This window comes from Eupeodes corollae, chromosome 3 (genome assembly GCF_945859685.1).
Source record: "Eupeodes corollae chromosome 3, idEupCoro1.1, whole genome shotgun sequence".
Taxonomy (NCBI): domain Eukaryota; kingdom Metazoa; phylum Arthropoda; class Insecta; order Diptera; family Syrphidae; genus Eupeodes; species Eupeodes corollae.
The window spans coordinates 50,313,954-50,333,203 of NC_079149.1; the positions used below are offsets into that span (position 1 = coordinate 50,313,954).

The 19,250-nt window shown below is 35.3% G+C and overlaps 1 protein-coding gene across 2 annotated transcripts in view; it reads right to left on the reverse strand.

Moving 5' to 3' along the window:
• Positions 1-19,250, reverse strand: part of LOC129948809 (roundabout homolog 2) — a 396,541-nt gene that overhangs the window by 64,976 nt on the left and 312,315 nt on the right. For both annotated transcript variants that reach the window (XM_056059862.1, XM_056059861.1), the window contains exon 12: positions 858-1,018. In XM_056059862.1, coding sequence (XP_055915837.1) covers positions 858-1,018 — 161 coding nt within the window. The remainder of the gene's footprint in view (positions 1-857; positions 1,019-19,250) is intronic.

The following is a 19,250-nucleotide window of genomic DNA, read 5'->3' on the forward strand; positions in this document are numbered from 1 at the left end:
TCTTCTACACCGAACTTAACGAGCGATTCTTCTATGGATTCGGTAAGGACGTTGTTAAAAGCACCTTCTATGTATAGGAAGGTGGCCTTGACTTCATTAGTTTTTGTATTCGTCCGAAAAGGAATAGTGCTAGAATCGTTTAAGGTCAGAAAGCATAATAATTGTTATTGTCGCCGTTCAACCAATCGTCTTTCGGATGTTTATGAAATTATTGTCTTGCTTATCGAATTTTAGTTTGACCCAACATTAAAGATCTACTTTTTTCATCTCTGTACTTTTTCAGTAAAAAATTGTTTTGTTTCTTTCGAAACACACTGTTAACCAATTTATATGCCTTGAATCTATTGACTTCTTTGAAAGAAAAAAAAAAGAATTTCAAATGCGAATTAAGTTACCAAGTAGAAGTCGTTGGTATATACAAGAATTGTGCGGTGATTTTTTCGAGCTTCTATAAAGCCTCTATACCTGTGTGTAGGTAAGGTATAACCATATGGATGGAATTTTCGAACAACTCATTTACGAACTGTTTTGTGATTTTGTGCACATAATGTCAGAAGTCCTTATTTAGCTGACCATCTGTTGTGTCCAATTCCAACCAAATACAAATTCATTTGGCAAATATCTTCCGCAGTTGTTGACGATGAAGTTAAAGCCAAAGCAGGTAGGTTATAGGAAGCTTGTATAAGTAAAGCCACTTAAAAGTAAAATAAAAAATTCACTTGCTTCTCTCCATACAGTGAAGTCAGCGAATATATTGGTTAATTGAACATGAATGTTTTGCTAACTACGTCCTTTTAAAAGTTGTAAAGGCGGGCAGCCAAAACATAAAACAAAAAATCACCGAAAGAACAACTTACCCGATTATAGGACTGGTAGCTCCAGGCTTCTCTTGACTTCGTGTCCAACGCAGTGTAATGCTCTTTTGCGTAACGTTAAGCACTTTTGGTGTACCAGGCGGTGCTGGATATGTACTTGGATCTGGAGATCGATGCAGAACTGATGAACTGATTTTTTCAACCTGAAACAACAAAAAAACGGCATATGTATGTTAGTCAATTGATTAATGACAAAGTAACTTATATCTATATGTATGTGGATAGAAGCGAATATCCTTCAAACCACACCATCACTTTACATCACATCATTCTTTTCGAAGGACCCCAAAAAGTTATAAATTACTCAAGCAAAATTGACATAAATTGACGTGGATGCAAGAAAAAAGATTGAGTGACAATCCCGTAGTCCCACAGCGAGTAGGAAGGTAGGTAGGTAGATATGTGCCTCCAGCCTATACTCTACACCCATCATCCGAAGAGTTCCAAGTTCCAACTCCAACAACGACGATGAACGACGACAAAAATAATGATGGGCGCACGGCATTAAAGGCCAATTTACTCGATCAGAATATCCTTTTTTTTTGGTTAAATTTTATTCTGCCTTGAAACAGCGCAGCGGGCCAAGAAGCGGGATGTACAAAACAAAAAGGGCGCAAACACTTCTGGGAGGAAATTGCGTCCAAAAGTTACCATGGTTAAAAGGGGTAATTATAGCTATTTGGAACATCACATGTGGAACAATGTACGCTTTGGAGTTTCGTTCGAGGAGTTTGGACAACGAGGATGAATATAAGAGGATGTATGTAGGCCCAGCCATTTTTATCATCGGCCATACAGTGTACAACCTTCACACAGCCGTGACCAATTAGCGGGAATTTATATTCCAAAAATTTGAATTTTAAATTTTTTTTCTTTTTTTTTCATGATGTTTCATCCATTCGGCACTGATGAGACGGATGAAGGATGCGAATGTGATTCATTGGATGGGCAGAGCATAATATTCTATCCATAGATAGGTACACACTCTACCTATAGCTTTAGTTTCCATGGTATTTTATCTGGGGGGCTTTAAATAAATCCAGGAAAAAATATATACGCATGCATGTGTGTGCCTTTACGGAAAGGCTTAATGGGGCTTGAAGTTTTATGTACCCAAAGTGAAAATATTCGTATTAAGAATACATATTATTTTTTTTCCTTTTGGAGTAATTTCATCCATTAGTGTATTAATATTTTGAATTAGAGTCCTTTTTGTCAGGAAAGATGAAAAAACTAGTTTTGTGATATTTAATGTGAGAAGCTTTTATTAATTATGCTGGTTTTATTTTTAAACATTGCCAAAGGATATTTTTTAATGAAATACAAAATAGTTTCGAACCGGAATGGATTGATTTATGTGATTTGATTTTAGCTTCTAATTTATAGATGGGTATAGGTAGGTTGGTACTTCCTGCAAAGCCGCATTAAGCCCATTCGAAATTAAATGGAGCAGAAGTTAAGTATGTATGTTGTTGATGAATACGGGAATGTGTATATGCAATATTATAGGTTTATAAATAGAATTCAGTTAAGGACGAAGCTCTATTCTTTTAGGCCATGATTTCCTCATAGCATACAAACTCTTTAATTCCACTGAATTTAGAGAAAATTTTATAGCCATTGTCAATTCAGGGAAAGTTAAGCAGATCCTTAGAACAAGGACTCAGTATGAAAAGTATTTAACGTATACAAATCCTTGTACCGATTGATTGCGTTCATACTAAAAAGAGACGATGCTCTGAAAAACGGAATTTTAAGCAGAGTGTTAATTTAATTCAGACGAAATATTGAATGAGATGGGTTTTTAAGTAATTTGCATCGACCCACTTATCAATTGATGCAAAAATCTCAAAACTGATTTTTTTTTTTTGTTTTTTGAAAAAATAGTGGGCTAACCCCTTATAGAAAAAAAAGTAGTGTTTTTAAAACTATTTCCCATCCAGTCGAGATACACATCACGAGAAAGGTATTTTAATGCTCTACTTTCAACTGCGAACCAAAAGGTTCTGCGAGCTCTCATTTCTGAAAAATTCTTCAAAAAGTAAAATTACACAATTTCGACCCAGCCAAAGTATCTTTTGATTGGTTTATTTCCTTTACGAAGCCTCCAAACAAGATGCAAAAATATATATATCCAAGATCATTGAGACCCAAGTGATATCACTCTTATGAAATGTTACTTTTGATGCAAGAAGTTCAAATTAACTCATTGTTAATCAATCAACCAAGAGTTGATTTATACGTTTTGGAAAATAATGGTTAAGTTAGTTAGATGTCTGTCTTTTTGACATTAAATGCAGTACTTCCTAGATTAGAAGAATTCAACATTTTAAATAATTAAACATGCAGTGCCGCACTTAATTATTGGCACACCGCGATACCTAAACTTTCAACCTACTTTAGAACATTTGAAAACATGTGGTTTTGTTCCGTGTTTAATTTTTCCTTCGGAGGTTGTATTTTTTTGACTATCATATTCATTTTATTTCGTCAACTACTATTTGGAGATATGCAAAAAAATAATATAAATAACTCAAAAGTTTGTGTGCCCAGGTTTGAGAGTGTCAAGCTTACAGTTTGTCCTCATATCTTTAAAGCTCGTGAATGTAAAAAGATTGTTGGAAAAGTCAAAACCAACACAATTTCCTGCTGAAGTGGGAAAAGAATTTGGATACAAATTTTTTTAAAAACAGCATACTGTTACCAGAATTGAGTAACAAGACCAAAGCTTATGAATTCGAAAGTAAACTAAAGAAGGAATTTGAGTAAGTGATTGAAAACATAGGCAAGTCAAGAGGTTTTTGGGATGACGTTGTGATTTCTGTTTAGGTAAGATTCAATGACCGTATAACCCCTTCTGGGGAAAGTCTAGCACAACTCTATAAAAAATAAACGTAGAATTTATGATTTGAGACTACGTGACTACTGCAGGTATTGGATGAGTTGTTATAGTAGACGGCATTTTGAATAGGGAAATTGGTATAAACATTTTAAAAGAAAATGTAGAAATAAGAGTTAAAAAGCTAAGTCTTTCAATACCGTTCAAATTTCGGTACATGAACAACCCCAAAAACACAGCTCCCGACGCGACCTAGGAATAACATTCCACACAGGCTTCTACATCAAGCACCATATCCGGGCCTAAATCCAATCGATCATTTTTGAGAAAAATTGGACAAAAGCGTGAAAAAACGTGTGATTCCCAATGATTTTGAACTTAAAACAAGCGTTAAAGAAAGTATGATACAATATTGGATGCGAATAGATTTCCCAATAGTTAATCCAATCAGAAGGGCTTGTCTGAGCTCATAATTAGTCCATCATTTTTAGCTTTTATAAAAATGTGCCAATAATTTGTGCGAAAAAGTTGATACTAGAAGTTGATAGCTATGTGTATAACTTAAGTCAATCACTTCAAATATTTTTTGATAAAATTAACATCATTTTTAAACAAATAAATGCAACCTCCACTGAACAAAAGTTTAACCACATAATGTGTTTGAAAAGGCTTAAAAATGGACTTTAAGTTTCGAAACCGTTGTGTGTCAATTATTAAATGCGGCACTGTAATTCACATCCCAAATATATTTTCAGGATTCTTAATTAAATTAAATTATTATAAAATGTAAAATTCTCTTGTCACAGTGTTAATTGCTATACTCCTCCGAAACGGCTAAACCAATTTCAATGAAATTTTGCATATACATTCGGAAGGTCTGAGAATAGGTTTTTATCTATTTTTATGCTCCTATGTGCTATGGTTTAACATCGTACACGGTGCAACGATCTTAAGATAGTTTTCAGTGACGCTATGTACAATGAAGCATTGATTGCTATTGAGGATCTTTGCATTATCATTGCCAAATTACCACTCAGTAATTTCGGTAATTGAATCGTGAACTACAATACAATACTGTAGAAATGGCAGCGATTGTTGCTCAAAAAGTCCCATCAATAAATAAAGAACAAAGAAGCATTTTTGACCACATCATGCTCGCAGTTTCGGCAGGACAAGGTGGATTCTTTTTTTTGGTGGAACTGCCAAAACATTGCTTATTTCGCTAATTCTAAATACGATCAAATAATAGTATCGCATTGGCTGTTGCATCTTCTGGCACTGCGGCAACGTTATTGAATGGAGGCAGAACAGCTCATTCAGTATTTAAACTGTCACTTAATATTCAAAATAACCCAGACGCGGTGTGCAATATAAAAAAACAATCAGCCATGTCCACAGTTCTAGAATAGTGTGAAATTATCATATTGGATGAATGCTCTATATCACACAAACATTCGCTTAAAGCGTTGAACAGGACTTTGAACAATATAAAAACCAACGACAGACTATTTGACAGCACTCTTTTCAGGTGATTTCAGACAAACACTTTCCCATATTCCGCGTTTAACGTACGCTGATGAGATCAAAGCGTGCTCAAAACCACTGTGAAGTAATGTTGATAAAGTACACCAGAAAGTTAACATGCGTGTTCAAATGCTTCAAGATCCATCCACTGAAACATTCTCAAAAAAACTGTTAGATATACATGACGGAAAAGATACTATAAATAAAACTGGATGCATACAAATACCGGTCGATTTCTGCTCCATAATAATTCACAAGATGCTCTTATTGACCAGATATTTCGCGATGTACACAGACAATATACATATCGTGAGTGGTCGGCAGAAAGGGCAATTTTAGCAGCAAAAAATGTTGATGTCCACTAATTATATCTCAAGATACAACATTTGTTTCCAGGAGACTTTGTGTCATACAAATCTATTCATACAGCTTGTGATGCTACCGAAGCTGTAAATTATCCAACTGAGTTTTTGAACTCATTAGATTTATCAGGCATGCCACCGCATTATTTACAACTGAAGGTTGGATCTCTGGTAATTTTGCTTCGTTATTTGAACCCAACACGGTTGTGCAACGGCACGCGATTAATTATTAAAAAATGAATAAAAAATGTTATCGAAGCATCAATTCTAAATGGAAAATTCTGAGGTGAAAATATATTACTACCGTGAATCCCTATTATACCCACGGATGTGCCAATTCATTTCAAACGCCTTCAATTTTCAATTAGATTGGCATTTGCAATGATTATCAATAAGTCTCAAGGCCAAACGATGTCTGTGTGCGGCTTACATTTTAGGACATGTTTTTCAGACGGACAATTATACCACATTCTTACATTTTTACACACTTACAATAAGCTATTTATTTCTATCAAAATATTCTCTAGAAATTATTTATATGACATAACAACGTTTGTCGGGTCAGCTAGTGTTAGTATAAAAGAATAACACTTCTTGTTTCTTAATTTTGATTTTCTCAATCATGTTTTTTTTCTAAAAACTTTTCAAAAATTTAAATTTTATGCCAAAATATTAAAATTTTAGTATGAGTTAAAGAAATAAATACTCTTTAATTGATATTTCCTATATTGTATTGAACATATTTTAAATTTGTATAAGCTATCTGGAATAGTACCAATTTTTAGAATCAAAACTAAAAATAGTGTTTTTGTAGAGATATGTTTTGGAAAGACATGAACTGATTTTATTTTGTTAGTTTACCAAATTTCTTGTATTATATTTCAATGGAAAAGCAATTGTTTGTAGTATTTCTTGTAACACGATTTTTCTAAAAATAAAATTGAAAATTGGCAAATTCATAAGTTGAATTTTGTTTGAATTTGTACCAATTTTGTATGACATTAAAACAACCTCTGAATTTTGTCCCATGTGCTTTGTGGACATTTGTATTTAAGTATCTATTTGTTAGATACAATTTACTTTAAGTTGATATTTCTACTGTTCTTTGGATATAGGCGATAAAGAGGATATCCCGAACGTACGAACACACACAAATATCTTTCAAACCTATGGATTAATATTTTAAGGATCTTAAAAAGTCGATACATAATTTTTTTTTAAATTTTACAGTAAATTCTAATGAGAAATTAAAATATTATATTTTTGAGGTCTTCGTTTTTACAAAAACTACTGTCAGTTTTTGGAAATATTTTCGAAAAAGGCAACATGTCTCTTAACAATTTTTGTTTTATTATATATTATTTTGCTTTGCGCTATCTGAAATTTCAACTGAAACTTCTAAACGAATTAGTAATCAAAAAACTTTAAGTTATTAGAAACGAGCATTGGAACAAGACTTTATCCCAGATAAAAAAACATGATAAACTTACTTGGAAACATTCCAAAATTTTCAAAAGACAAAATTCAAAAATTCCACAATTAAATGTGGATGGCAATAAAATAAATACTAATCTCGAAAAGGCTACGGAGCTAGCAAAATTTTTCGAAAACAGTCACACTATTACTCAGAGCTTTAATGATAGAATTACCAATGAAAAAGTTGAAAACAGTGTAATTAAAATTAAACAACTTTCTGTTGATCTCCACAATGTTCCAAAAATTTCACCCAGATTTGTTAAAAATATTATTAAAAAAGGAGTTAAACCTAAAACAAGCTCCTGGTGATAACAAGATCTCTAACAAGATAATTAAAAATCTTCCAAGAAAATGCCATGTCTTTCTTAGTATTCTTTTCTATAACTGCTTCCTTCTAGGCTATTTTCCCAAAAGATGGAAAATTGCAAAGGTCGTTCCCATTCCAAAGCCTAACAAACCACTTACAGAAATCTCTTCTTACCGCCCCATAAGTTTACTTAGCTGCTTAGGCAAGCTTTTCGAAAAAATTATCTGTCTTAAAATGACAGAAATCGTTGAAACTAAAAATATCTTCCCACCAAACTAGCTCGGTTTTAGGAAAGAACATTCTTCGACTCATCAGGTATTAAGACTTACCAAAGATTTAAAAAAAGCACCAACACATTAAAAAAAATTCATATTGAGAAAGCTTTTGACAGCGTCTGGCATGACGGTCTTGTCCATAAGCTTCTAAAAAACGATTTCCCAACATATATTATAAAGATTATTAAAAGTTTCTTAAAGGAAAGAAGGTTCTTCGTTGAAATTTCACAACATAAATCTCAGTTGTATGCTATTAAAGCGGGTGTCCCCCAGGGCTCAACCCTCTCCCCCCTTCTTTACAATATTTATGTGTCAGACTTCCCTGCCTTAAATCACTGCAAGAGATCATTTTTTGCTGATGATACATGTATTTACAGTATATGCGATAGTTGCCACCAAATTTTACTCAACCTTCAAAATGCTCTTGATGCTGTTCAAATCTATTTTGATAGCTGGAAAATCAATATAAATCCTTTAAAGACACAAGCTTGCTTTTTTACAAAGAAACGTAAGCAAAGCAACTTTCCACAAATAAATCTTTCAGTGTGTAATGCTCCAGTCCAATTTGAAAAAAGTATTAAATATTTGGGCGTTATTCTTGACAAAAGCTTAACTTACTCACATCAAACTTCCGAAAGTGTTAAAAAAGGTCAATTTTTTAATCAAAGTCTTATTTCCACTTTTAATCAGAAACTCCCCCATAAGCCTTGAAAATAAATAATTTATTTACAAAGTTATTTTCCTACCTGCTATGTTACACGCATCTTCATGTTGGTACTATTGTGCTGAGTGCCACTACAAAAAAATTCAGATTTGTCAAAATAAGATTTTGAAAACAATTTTAAACCTTCCTTGGCATTTCTCAACTATTGGGTTGCATGAAATAGCAAAAATTCCTACTATAAAAGAAAATTGCTCAAAAATTTACGAGCAGCTTATGTATAAATGTTCAATAAATGAAAATTCAATATTTAAAAATATTGCCGCTTAGTTTGCATCTTTTTTATCTTAGTTTTAAGTATTTATATTAGTTTAAGCAAAATTGCCAGTGAGTTTTTGTAAAATTTATCTCAAAACGAATACCTACCAATAAATTAAATATCCTTCCCTATTATAAAATTTATAGTTGCTAATAATCAGCCCTATCATGAATTCCATCGTAATCGGAAATTTTTACGAATCCCGAAAAACTGTATCATGAAATCCGTTCGTAATACAAAATTGTATGAGATTTTCCACTACGAACGGATTTCATGATACAGTTTTTCGGGATTCGTAAAAATTTCCGATTACGATGGAATTCATGATAGGGCTGAATGTATATATTATTCTCATCTCTATGTACTAATTATCTAAATGTATTATGAATAGGTTGACACTAAATGAATAAATAAATGAATGAATAAATGAGATCTTCGTATTTCAAAAACTACTGACAGTTTTTGGAAATATTTTCGGAAAAAACAACATGTCTCCTGACAATTTTTTTTATTATTATTTATTATTTTGCTTTGCGCTATCTGCTTAAATGATTAACTATTTCTGGACACAGAAGTTTCTATACAAAGAAACTAATAAATTTTAAATTCCATGAAAAATTCAAATAAACATCGTCTTCTTTATGTCTCCGATTTTTTTAGTATGTAGATGTTCAAAAAATATCTTCCTGCTTTTATGAGCATTTCAAAGAAATAAGTCAAGTTAACAGGAAAAACTGAACTAATAACGCTGTTCAAATGTCCAAACTGAAGTTCAAAGGTAGACAAAAAGACGAGCACCCTTTTTCCTCGAAAAATATTTCAATATGCAATATTTAAAAAAAATCTTTGTATATAACAAAAAAAAAACAGTAACTTTTGAGTATGCACCACAATTCTAAGAAATTTAACATTGCCTTTTCTTTCTTAGTAAAAATTATATTAAAAATTTCTTCTTCTGCAACATTTTTCAAACAATGAAAATCAAATAAAAAAATGTCAGATTCATAAAATTCAAAAATAAAATTGCTAAGCCTCATGAACTCCCACTTAATTCTGTTTAATAAATTCTTGTGAATCCTAGAAAGTTTTTCCTCAATATTTGGTTTTTGTTGTTGTATCATTTTTGATTTATTGCATTTTTTCTGTTTATGCTAACAATATTTAAATTTGCATTTTTATTGCATCTCTCAACCATAGAGTGAAATGCATTTCCAATTTTTATATTTCTACATACGAACGCAAGCACCACATCAAACTCCGTCCAGTTAACTATATTGGAATAGCTAGAGAAAATCCCCATCATACCAGAAGATAGCAACTCCAAATACTGGCTCTGTCTTGATGCAGAAATATCTCAAACGCCCCCAGAACATAAACTATGATTACACCTACCTATAATATTTATGATGGTTTAATTTGCATTCGAAGTTATTGCGCGCACATTGCTGTGCTGCTTGGCAAAAAGTCCCAAGGTATCTTTAAAATTTTACTAGGTAAGGTATAAGGTAGGGTACCATATGCGTTTGAGCGTTTACCGCAAGCGCAGTGCGTTTTAAGTACACACCATAATGTGTGCTTTATGACAAAACACAAATTGGCACTTGTAGCACCTACATGATGCACAATGCACATACCATCATGTGCGCATGCGTAGGAGGCTTTTGATTTTGCCTCCAGGATATGGAAAAAGTTTGCACAGGGCCGGATCGAAAGTGAAAATGATGGTAGTAGTTTTTTTATTGATAGAAATAAATTGAATAAGTAGAACGCAGTTTTTTGCTTAACCAGTATGCCAGTTGATTAGTATTCGTTTACTCAAGACGTTTACTGCCGCCAATATATAATTTTTGCTTTTTCACCCTGGTGGCATTAGTTGGGAAATATTGATTAAATTTGATAATTAATTTAAATTAAAAGTAATTACTAATTAAATTACTTGTAATACCCCTTTAATTACTTGTAATTGACAAAATGCACTTACTTATTACAAGTGATTAAAAATTGAAATGTCTTTATTTAAGTTACTGAGGGAAAGCCGTTTTAAATTACTGCGAAGGTAATTGATTTCCCTATTTATCAATTCAAAGCAACACACACATAAAAGAACAAAGCCGATATTAGGCTGGTTTCCGGGCGGGCCTTTTTTTTTGCTCTTACGAGCGTTGCCAGGCAACTTATCGACAACTATCGCCCCTATACACTTTTTTCTTTGACTTTGAAGCTGCTTTTTATAAGATCAACAGAAGATCACTTTTATATAAACTAGCAGTTGGTCTTTCAACCAAATGTATTCAAATTTATGAACAACTTTTATTAAACACTTCTGCATTGTTTTTTAATAATATATCTGTTCTTTAAAACCGAAACAGGTGTTCCACAAGGCTGTATATTGGGTCCGCTAATGTTCACTCTTTTTATCAGTGATATTGAAAAGAAATCATCGAGAGGCGTCAACTATGGCGATTTATCTTTGAAGATTTTGCTCTATGCTGGTGGTATTCTCTGATAACCCAGTGACATTGCAGCTTCAGATAAATAAACTTAAACAATATTGCAATTCGTGGGAACTCAAAATCAACATTTCTAAATCTAAAATTGAGATTTTTAAACCTCAAAACCGTTCAGATAATAATGTTCGAAATTTGACATTAGAAGGTATCACTATTGAAGTTGTCAGCGAGTATAAATATCTTGGTTTTACTATCACTCATAACTTGAACATCAAAAATCATATTAAAGAGAAAATGGTATTAGCCAAATCAGCTATAAACTGGATGTGGTCACATTTTTTTCAAGAAGTCTCGTGGACCCTACATACAAATTTAAGGTTTTTGAGGCTACCGTGAACAGTTGCTTTTTTATGGGAATCAAGTCTATGGATGCCAATTTCTAGAGAACATGGAAGTTATTCAGAGAAAGAATCTTCCTGCTGCCGCATAGCACGCCTAATTACGCCATATATGTTAAATCCGCGCTTCTGGAAATATATGTTAGAAATTTAAAGGCCAACGCAGACTAGCTAATGAATCACTTTCTAGAACAACCTATATCCGTCTCAATGTAACTTTGGGTGATAATAATTATTTCTGTGAGGACCTTTCAACTTCTGATATAACTTTGATATTTAAAATACGGATTGAAACTCTTGAGCTAAACTACATGCCACACAGAACTGACAAAGATGCAATTTATTCACTCTGCAACTCAAACCAAAACCAAGATGTTTACCATTTTTTTAGCAACTTGCCTTATATGTCCGTAGAATTCATTTTGATAAAAACTTCTTTTCGTCGGAAGAATGTTTGTGTTTTGAACGGGGAGTATGGTAGGAAATTGCTGGTACGGTATGTCTCCCATGCAAATAATACAAATTCTTATTTGAGTTTGTTTTGAAGTATCTACTCAAATAAAAAAAGAAAAAAGTTTTGTTTTAGATAAACTAAAATCCCCAATATTCCATAACGTGAACCTCTTCGAGTTCGCCTTTTTCCATTTTAACTAAACTAAAAGTCCATTTTCTCCGAAACCTTAGGTTCTTAGGTTCAATCTTCTCTTGCGAGGAATTGACAAATCCTTCAAGAGTAATTCTTGTCATGAAATTTAGGTCCCTTCCATTCCTGACAACAGTACTCGCACACAGGAATGGTTGAGAGTTGTAAGTCACTAGGCCCTGGTTTCCAACGGACTGTTGCGCCTCCCAATTTAATTTTTAATTGTATACTCTTTTTTTCTGAATGTAAATGTCTTGATAATATTCGGCAGACTTGTACTCACTTAAGGTGGCGCTACAGTCCTGTGTGGACTAGGGCATCCCCCAACAAACTTCTTCATCTCGGTCCTTATTTAGATGTCTCCAGTTTCTCGCTTCAAGTTGGCTGAAGTTACTTTCCACCTGTGCGCGCCACCTGATCCGCAGTCTTCCTCTACTGCGCTGTCCTGTGGGTGTGGATTCGGATACTTTCCGGGCCGGAGCATTCGTATCATGCGCTCTACGTGACCCAGCCATCTAAGTCGTTGGACTTTTACCCTTCTGGCTAAGTGTACGTCGCTGTACAGCCCGTACAGCTAGTCGCTTATCTTCTCCTCCATGCATACGGGACCGTAGATCACACGAAGAACTTTTCTCTCGAACCGGCCCAAGGTCGGTTTTTTGACATCGAAAGGTTCTGTTAAGATGTTCCCAACCTTTATGGAGCAGCGTGAATTCTCCATGGTCATCCTGCACAAACTAGACATGGCTCTATACAGCTCGTCCCTGTAGATGCTTTCATATGCGGCCTTGAAATCGATGAAAAAATGTTTGGTGCCGATTTTGTGTTCTTGGGTTTTTTCCAGGATCGGCCGTAATGTGAATATTTGATGGACTTTCCCGGTCTAAAACCACACTGATAAGGACCTATCACTTTGTTAACTATGGGCAGAGTAAATTTTGTAGTCGATGTTAATTGATTAACTGATTCCTCTATAGTTGTTGCAGTTTAGTGGGTCTCCTTTTTCAGGATCGGGGAAACAATACTGAGGTTCCATCCATCGGATAAGATGGTGCATGCTCCTAAAAAGCTCGGCATTCAAGCCATCCGTCCCAGAGGTTTTATAAGACTTTAGCTTAGATATGTCAATCTTTACTTCGTCTAAGTCGGGAGGACAGGCTTTCGTCGTTTATGTTGAATGGATCATCTTACCTAACAGCGGAATTCGGTTCGTCGTCGCCGTTATACAATTTGCAGAAGTGGTCCTTACATATCCTCAGCATTGACTGCTGTTCCACTATGATATTTCCACTTTCGTCCTCGCAGCCTTCGGTTCTAGGTTTATTTACCTGTGAATTTCGTTTAACCTGTTCATAAAACTTTCGAACTTCATTCCTGCTTTTAAACCTTTCAACATCTTCGACCGCACGTTTCTCGTGCAGGTAGTACCCGTGAAAAAGACTTTAGATGGCATATGCAGGGATCGAACCCAAGACCTCTGGCATGGCAGTCCAACGCACGAACCATCATGCCACGGGTACCACCTTAATATTTATTAGCGTTGTAAAATCAACAAAACTTCGTAAACGCTTGAAGACCTATATACAATTTGGCAGTTGAGGAATTAATGGTTCCTTGGAGCAGTAGGCTACAATTTCGGCAATATAATTACTCAGAGAAATCACATACAAATGGTAGAAGTCTATAAGCTTTGAGATCCAGTCGGGTACACCATTGTCGTATGTGAAACTCTACACGGTAACAGACGTCACCACTGCCAATCTTAAGAAGAATGAATAAAAAGGTTTTAAAATTCCGGAGTTGTAAGTTCTAAAATTTTAATGAATTAAAGTCAACATCAGTTGTAAATGCTTTGGTCATTTGCAAAGGAAATCCAAACTACTCAATGTTAAAGTTTACGAAGTCCAAAGCGTTGTTTAGCACTGTCTTGGGACTACGAGCATCACTATCCAAAACAAAGCACGTTTTGAAGGAAACCGAGAGCAGGGATTCAAAAAACAGAAAATAAGAAAAACGCAGACAATGGCATACACTTACTCTCAGGGCCTCATAATCTTGCCCCACGGGTGGTCACATGTCACCAAATCTGAAGTTTTTTTTTGTTAAAAAAGCAATAGTTTTAGAGTTGATTTTAACAACAACGAGACTGTAAGCCAAACAATATGAATAAACAATGCCCCAACCGAACATGGCCTAGTCCAATATCCCACTTATCTCCATTTACAATCCTCCCCTGAGCAATTGTAAATTAAAAGAAAACCTGAAGCAATCCTCTAAACTCTAATCACGTCAAACGACTGCTGCAGAGCAATATAGTCGAAAGTTTAAATGGCGCTTCGAATTGATGAGGAGGAGGAGGCATAGATGCATACTCGTGTATAGTTGAACACAACTACTATCTTGCAACATTTTGTTACCAAATCAAAGATACGTATTAACCCGAGTGCTTATGAACGATTTTATTGCCGCAAAGTCATTTAGCTTGATTTGTTTACATCTACGCACAAACATGCACTTTAGCGATAACCCTCGCGTTCGTTTTCTAAAGTAGAAGAAGTGATTGTGTTGTTGGTTCCAACAACGTCTCGAGTCTTCTCAACGTCCTCAGTCCCAACCAAAATCTCCTTGCGTTTTTGTTGGAAGATAAAATACGCGTATGAACTGTAAAAGTATTATTATTACTTTTTATGAGATGCAAACTTTATCTTCATATAAACACATCATTTATTTGTTTGCTTATAATTAGCACGATGGCGATGTAATGGTTTGGTGTTGGGAAGAAATAGCTTAGAGATACATTTTGGTCATAAAAAGATACAATTCATCAAAGAAAAAAAAACATGAAAGATCCCATTCACTTTAGAGACAAAGTCAATGCAACAACTGTCAACTACTATTTTTGGAATTGGCACGCATATAAAACGCGCGTTGAAAGTCGTTAAAATTCCCCGACGAAAATGTATCGCCTTCACCTCACACTAGGAGCTATAGGAGCGACAACTCAACAGCAGCAAAATCAGACGGAAAGACGATATAAAATTGTCGGATGGTTTATCTGAGTTCTTTCAGTCATGCTGGATATATAATGTGACCACAACCACGAAGACGTTGAGGATGACGATGACGAGACGGACGGTCGTGAAAATCTAATTTGATCCGGCAATGAAGTTCACAGTCACAGTTTGTGCATTTTGTTTGGCTTTATTTTTATAGGCAATTTAACACGCAGTTATTTTCCATACATAATGCATTTTGTAGTTTTTAAACGCTCACGAGAGCGTCTTTCTTTGCAACAATTTCTTCGAAATAGCTTTAAAGAGTTCAAAAATGTAGTAAAAATGTTAATGGCTTTCTTTGGCGAAGTGTGTGTTGTAGTTTGATATTTAGGTTTATGTTCACCTATAACTTATATATCGTATGTTCGATAGCAATAGTATTTATTGAAATTTTAGAGCCTTAGTCGATCAACAATACGGTCTCATAAAATGACATACAATATTGAATAAAAATGTAATTGTTGTCATAATTATGTCGTTTTCAAAAAATCAATTGTACATCTAAATCAACCTTAACTAGATAACTTAATTCTGAAGTCTTAAAGAAATAAGGGTTTAAAGTAATAAGTCAACAGTAAATCCGTCCGTATCCGAGGCTGAGGAGAGGTGCCTTAGTGGAAATACCCCCCCCCCCTCTCTCGTTTGCTGCCCCACCAACTTTCCACTGGGGTTGGAACGCAATCTCCAGTTAAGGTACTAGGCACCCGATGTTCACCAGGGGGAAGTGAGAGTAGGAGTTGATAGACAAAGGTGGGTTTTGAGAAAAACCTGTGGACGCTTGTGTGCTCTTGATGCACATTACTACCATTTGAACGCAGAAAACAACACCAGCTGAGATCAAACGCAAAATAACTCTGGCTAACCGCTGTTTCTTTGGGCTAACAAAGCAATTGAGTGGTAAAGTCCTCTCTCGAAGGACCAAAGTGTCGCTATGTAAGATCCTTATCATCCCCGTCCTGCTATAGGGTGCAGAAGCATGGACCATGACAAAAGCGGATGAAAGCACCTTGGGTCGGTTCGAGAGAAAAGTTCTTCGTGTGATCTACGGTCCCGTATGCATCGAAAGGGAGTAGAGGAGAAGGTGGAACGACGAGCTGTATAGGCTGTAGGCATGAAAACCAATTCTCCGGCCCGGAAAGTCTTCGAATCCACACCCACGGATCAGGTGGCGCACACAAGTGGAAAGTGACCTCACCCAACTTGGAGCGCAAAACTGGAGACATCTAGTTAGGGACCGAGATAGATGTAGAAGTTTGTTTGGTCAGACCCTAGTTCACCCAGGACTGTAGCGCCACCTTAAGTAAGTAAGTAAAAAAAATATGCTAAATATTTGTAACTGTTCAAGCCTTGAGTTTAACGTATGAAGGCACCTTGCAGATACATACATACATATATTCTTAAATAAGCTACATTGTAATTTGGAACGCTTCGAAAAGTATGCATTGTCATTGGATTTTATTCAGTAAACTCAATATTTTCAAAAATTTTCTACCAGGATTTGGAGATTCGGAGTCGGGTACCGTTACTTTAAGAGCGTTATTTCCAATTTTTAGGTGGCTTTATAAGTTTATAGATGGCGGCCATTTTGTTTTGGTGACATCTGTGAAATATTTTGTTTCAGTTATTTATGCAAAATCATCATGCCAAGTTACACGATCGAACAGAACGTTCAAATGATACAACTTTTTTTTTACAAACATAATTTTACGGTAGACGTGGAGGCCCTTAATAGTCGACTTTTCAACGTTTGGTAGCCAAATTTCAGACGTTGAAGGACCGAGACCACCGCGGCGCTGTTTTCCGATCTGTGAAAGTATACATCAGAACCCGAGACAGTCTATTCCTCGCCGTACACAAGAACTCGGCCTTTAGCTTTTTCGTCGGGACAAGATAGACAACGCCGAAAAATCACCTTAGGTGACGAGGCGCAATTTTGAATGAATGGCTGTGTTAACAAGCAAAATTGCCGTATATAGGGTGACACCAACCCACGCGAAATTCACCGGGTGATAATGGTGGGCCGGCCGGCGGCGTAATTGGTCCGTAATTTGTTGAAAACGATTAGTGAGGCGGGCACCGTCAACAGCAAGCGCTACATAATGATGATATCTGATTTCTTATGGCCAACATTAAACCATATGAAGCTAGGACGACATGTGGTTTCAGCAGGACGGCCGGCGCAGTCAGTGCTTCGTGCCACACAGCAATCGCCACGATATCTACACACGTAACCTATCCGCCCTTATTAAAAAGCCCTGTAGATGTACACTTACAATTTAAGTACTTTTTCATTGCTCTCAAGAATTGAGCACAGCTCAGAGTCCATTATGGATTATTTTGCGTATGTATTTTGTTTTACACCCACTAGAGGGCCAAACTGACTTAGGAATTGAAACCGATGGATCATTTGAAACTACGTAAGTTCTCCGATTGAGCTCTGGAGAAGGTGCGCCAAGGTGATGAATTTCATCCCAAAATCAACCAACCAATCAACCATTTTTGGATCAATGGGATCGTCAATTGGCAAATTATACGACATTGATCGGGTGTTAAACTATATTTACTTCATGAATCAATACTTCATCCACATTCTTCACGTTACTCTGAATGGTCAGCTTTATCGCGATGATAACCGATTATTTTTGGCCCGAATTTGAAGATTTCAACAGGAGAGTGACACAAGCCACACAGCACACCTTACAATGGATTTACTAAAGATTAAGTTTGATGAACGTGTAATCTCAAGAAATGTGGCAATCAATTTGTAGCATCATTCGTGCGATTTACTGCCTATAGACTATTTACTTTGGAGCAACTGCAACGATGAGCCCTTGGTTTATGCCAACAAGTCGACCATATAGGAAGATTTCAGAGCGAACACTGAACGGGAAATCGTGGTCATTTCAGTCGAAGTGTGTGAACAAATCATCGGAAATTGGGCTGCAACCAGGTGGCTTTTTTTTTGCTTTGATTTGATTGCTCTTCAAGTCTTCACATAGTTTTTGAAATATCTGAAATAGTTTGCGTTTTATTAAAAAAAAAAAAAAACTTGTCAAGTTTTGATTAGAAAACCCTTTTGTTGGGTTTATTTTTAATATAAAGATAAAAATTATTATTTTTTAGGATAAACCAATGGATGTTTGTTTCATAACAAAGAAAAATAGATATAAGCCCAATTCCCGCCGATGCTACAATTTCAGAACCATATTATTTTTATTTTTCATGACCAATTCGCACATTTGCGGTTGTATGACCTCCATGGCTCCACAAATTCCATTTTTAATCTTAAATCGATTGTGATCTCTTAATATAGATCTTATCTTTAACTTGACCCAAAAAAAAGAAAGGATTTTAGATCTAAAGACTTTCTAAAGACAATTGTGATCATCTTTTCGACAAATAACACAGTAAGGAAGATTTTCTTACAAAAATGCGGTTCTTTTCAAACTTTTTTATTCAGCTTTTTCTTTAAATAAAATTAATTACAAACGATAGTCAACTCAAAATTTAGTTGTTGTCTGAGCGGATGATATCGGGACCATCAGGATCTGTGATGGAGAGTGTGCACACGCGGAAGTATTTACCGCAAGCTGTGTCCAATTCAATGTTGGTTCCGCTGTTGTGCTGGACTTCACTCTCTGTCAACATGGCGTAGTATTTAATCTCGGATTTCCTCAGAGCAGGAGATTTACTTGCAATAAGGAACAATTTAGCTTTGTCTTTAAGAAGGTTCTTCAAAGCTTGTTGGTAGCCCAGACAGTATTTGCCTGATTTCATTACCAAGGCCAAACGAGAGTTTGTGGAATCCAATGCCTCTCTTGTTTCCTGATTGCAACCATTTTGAAAAAGTTGTTTAGGTTTAGTGAAAAACTGAAAAAGAAATCTCCAGCGACGGATACTTGAAAAAAAAAGTTCTTAATCATTTGAAGTTTGTTAATTTTGATAGAAGTGTCTATCCAAAATGCGGTGTAAAGTAGTTTCTAGAACTGCTTATTCCAAAAATGACAATGGATATAAAAAAAAACTTTTCCACCGCTATTATTGTTTCAGGACGAGAATGTATTT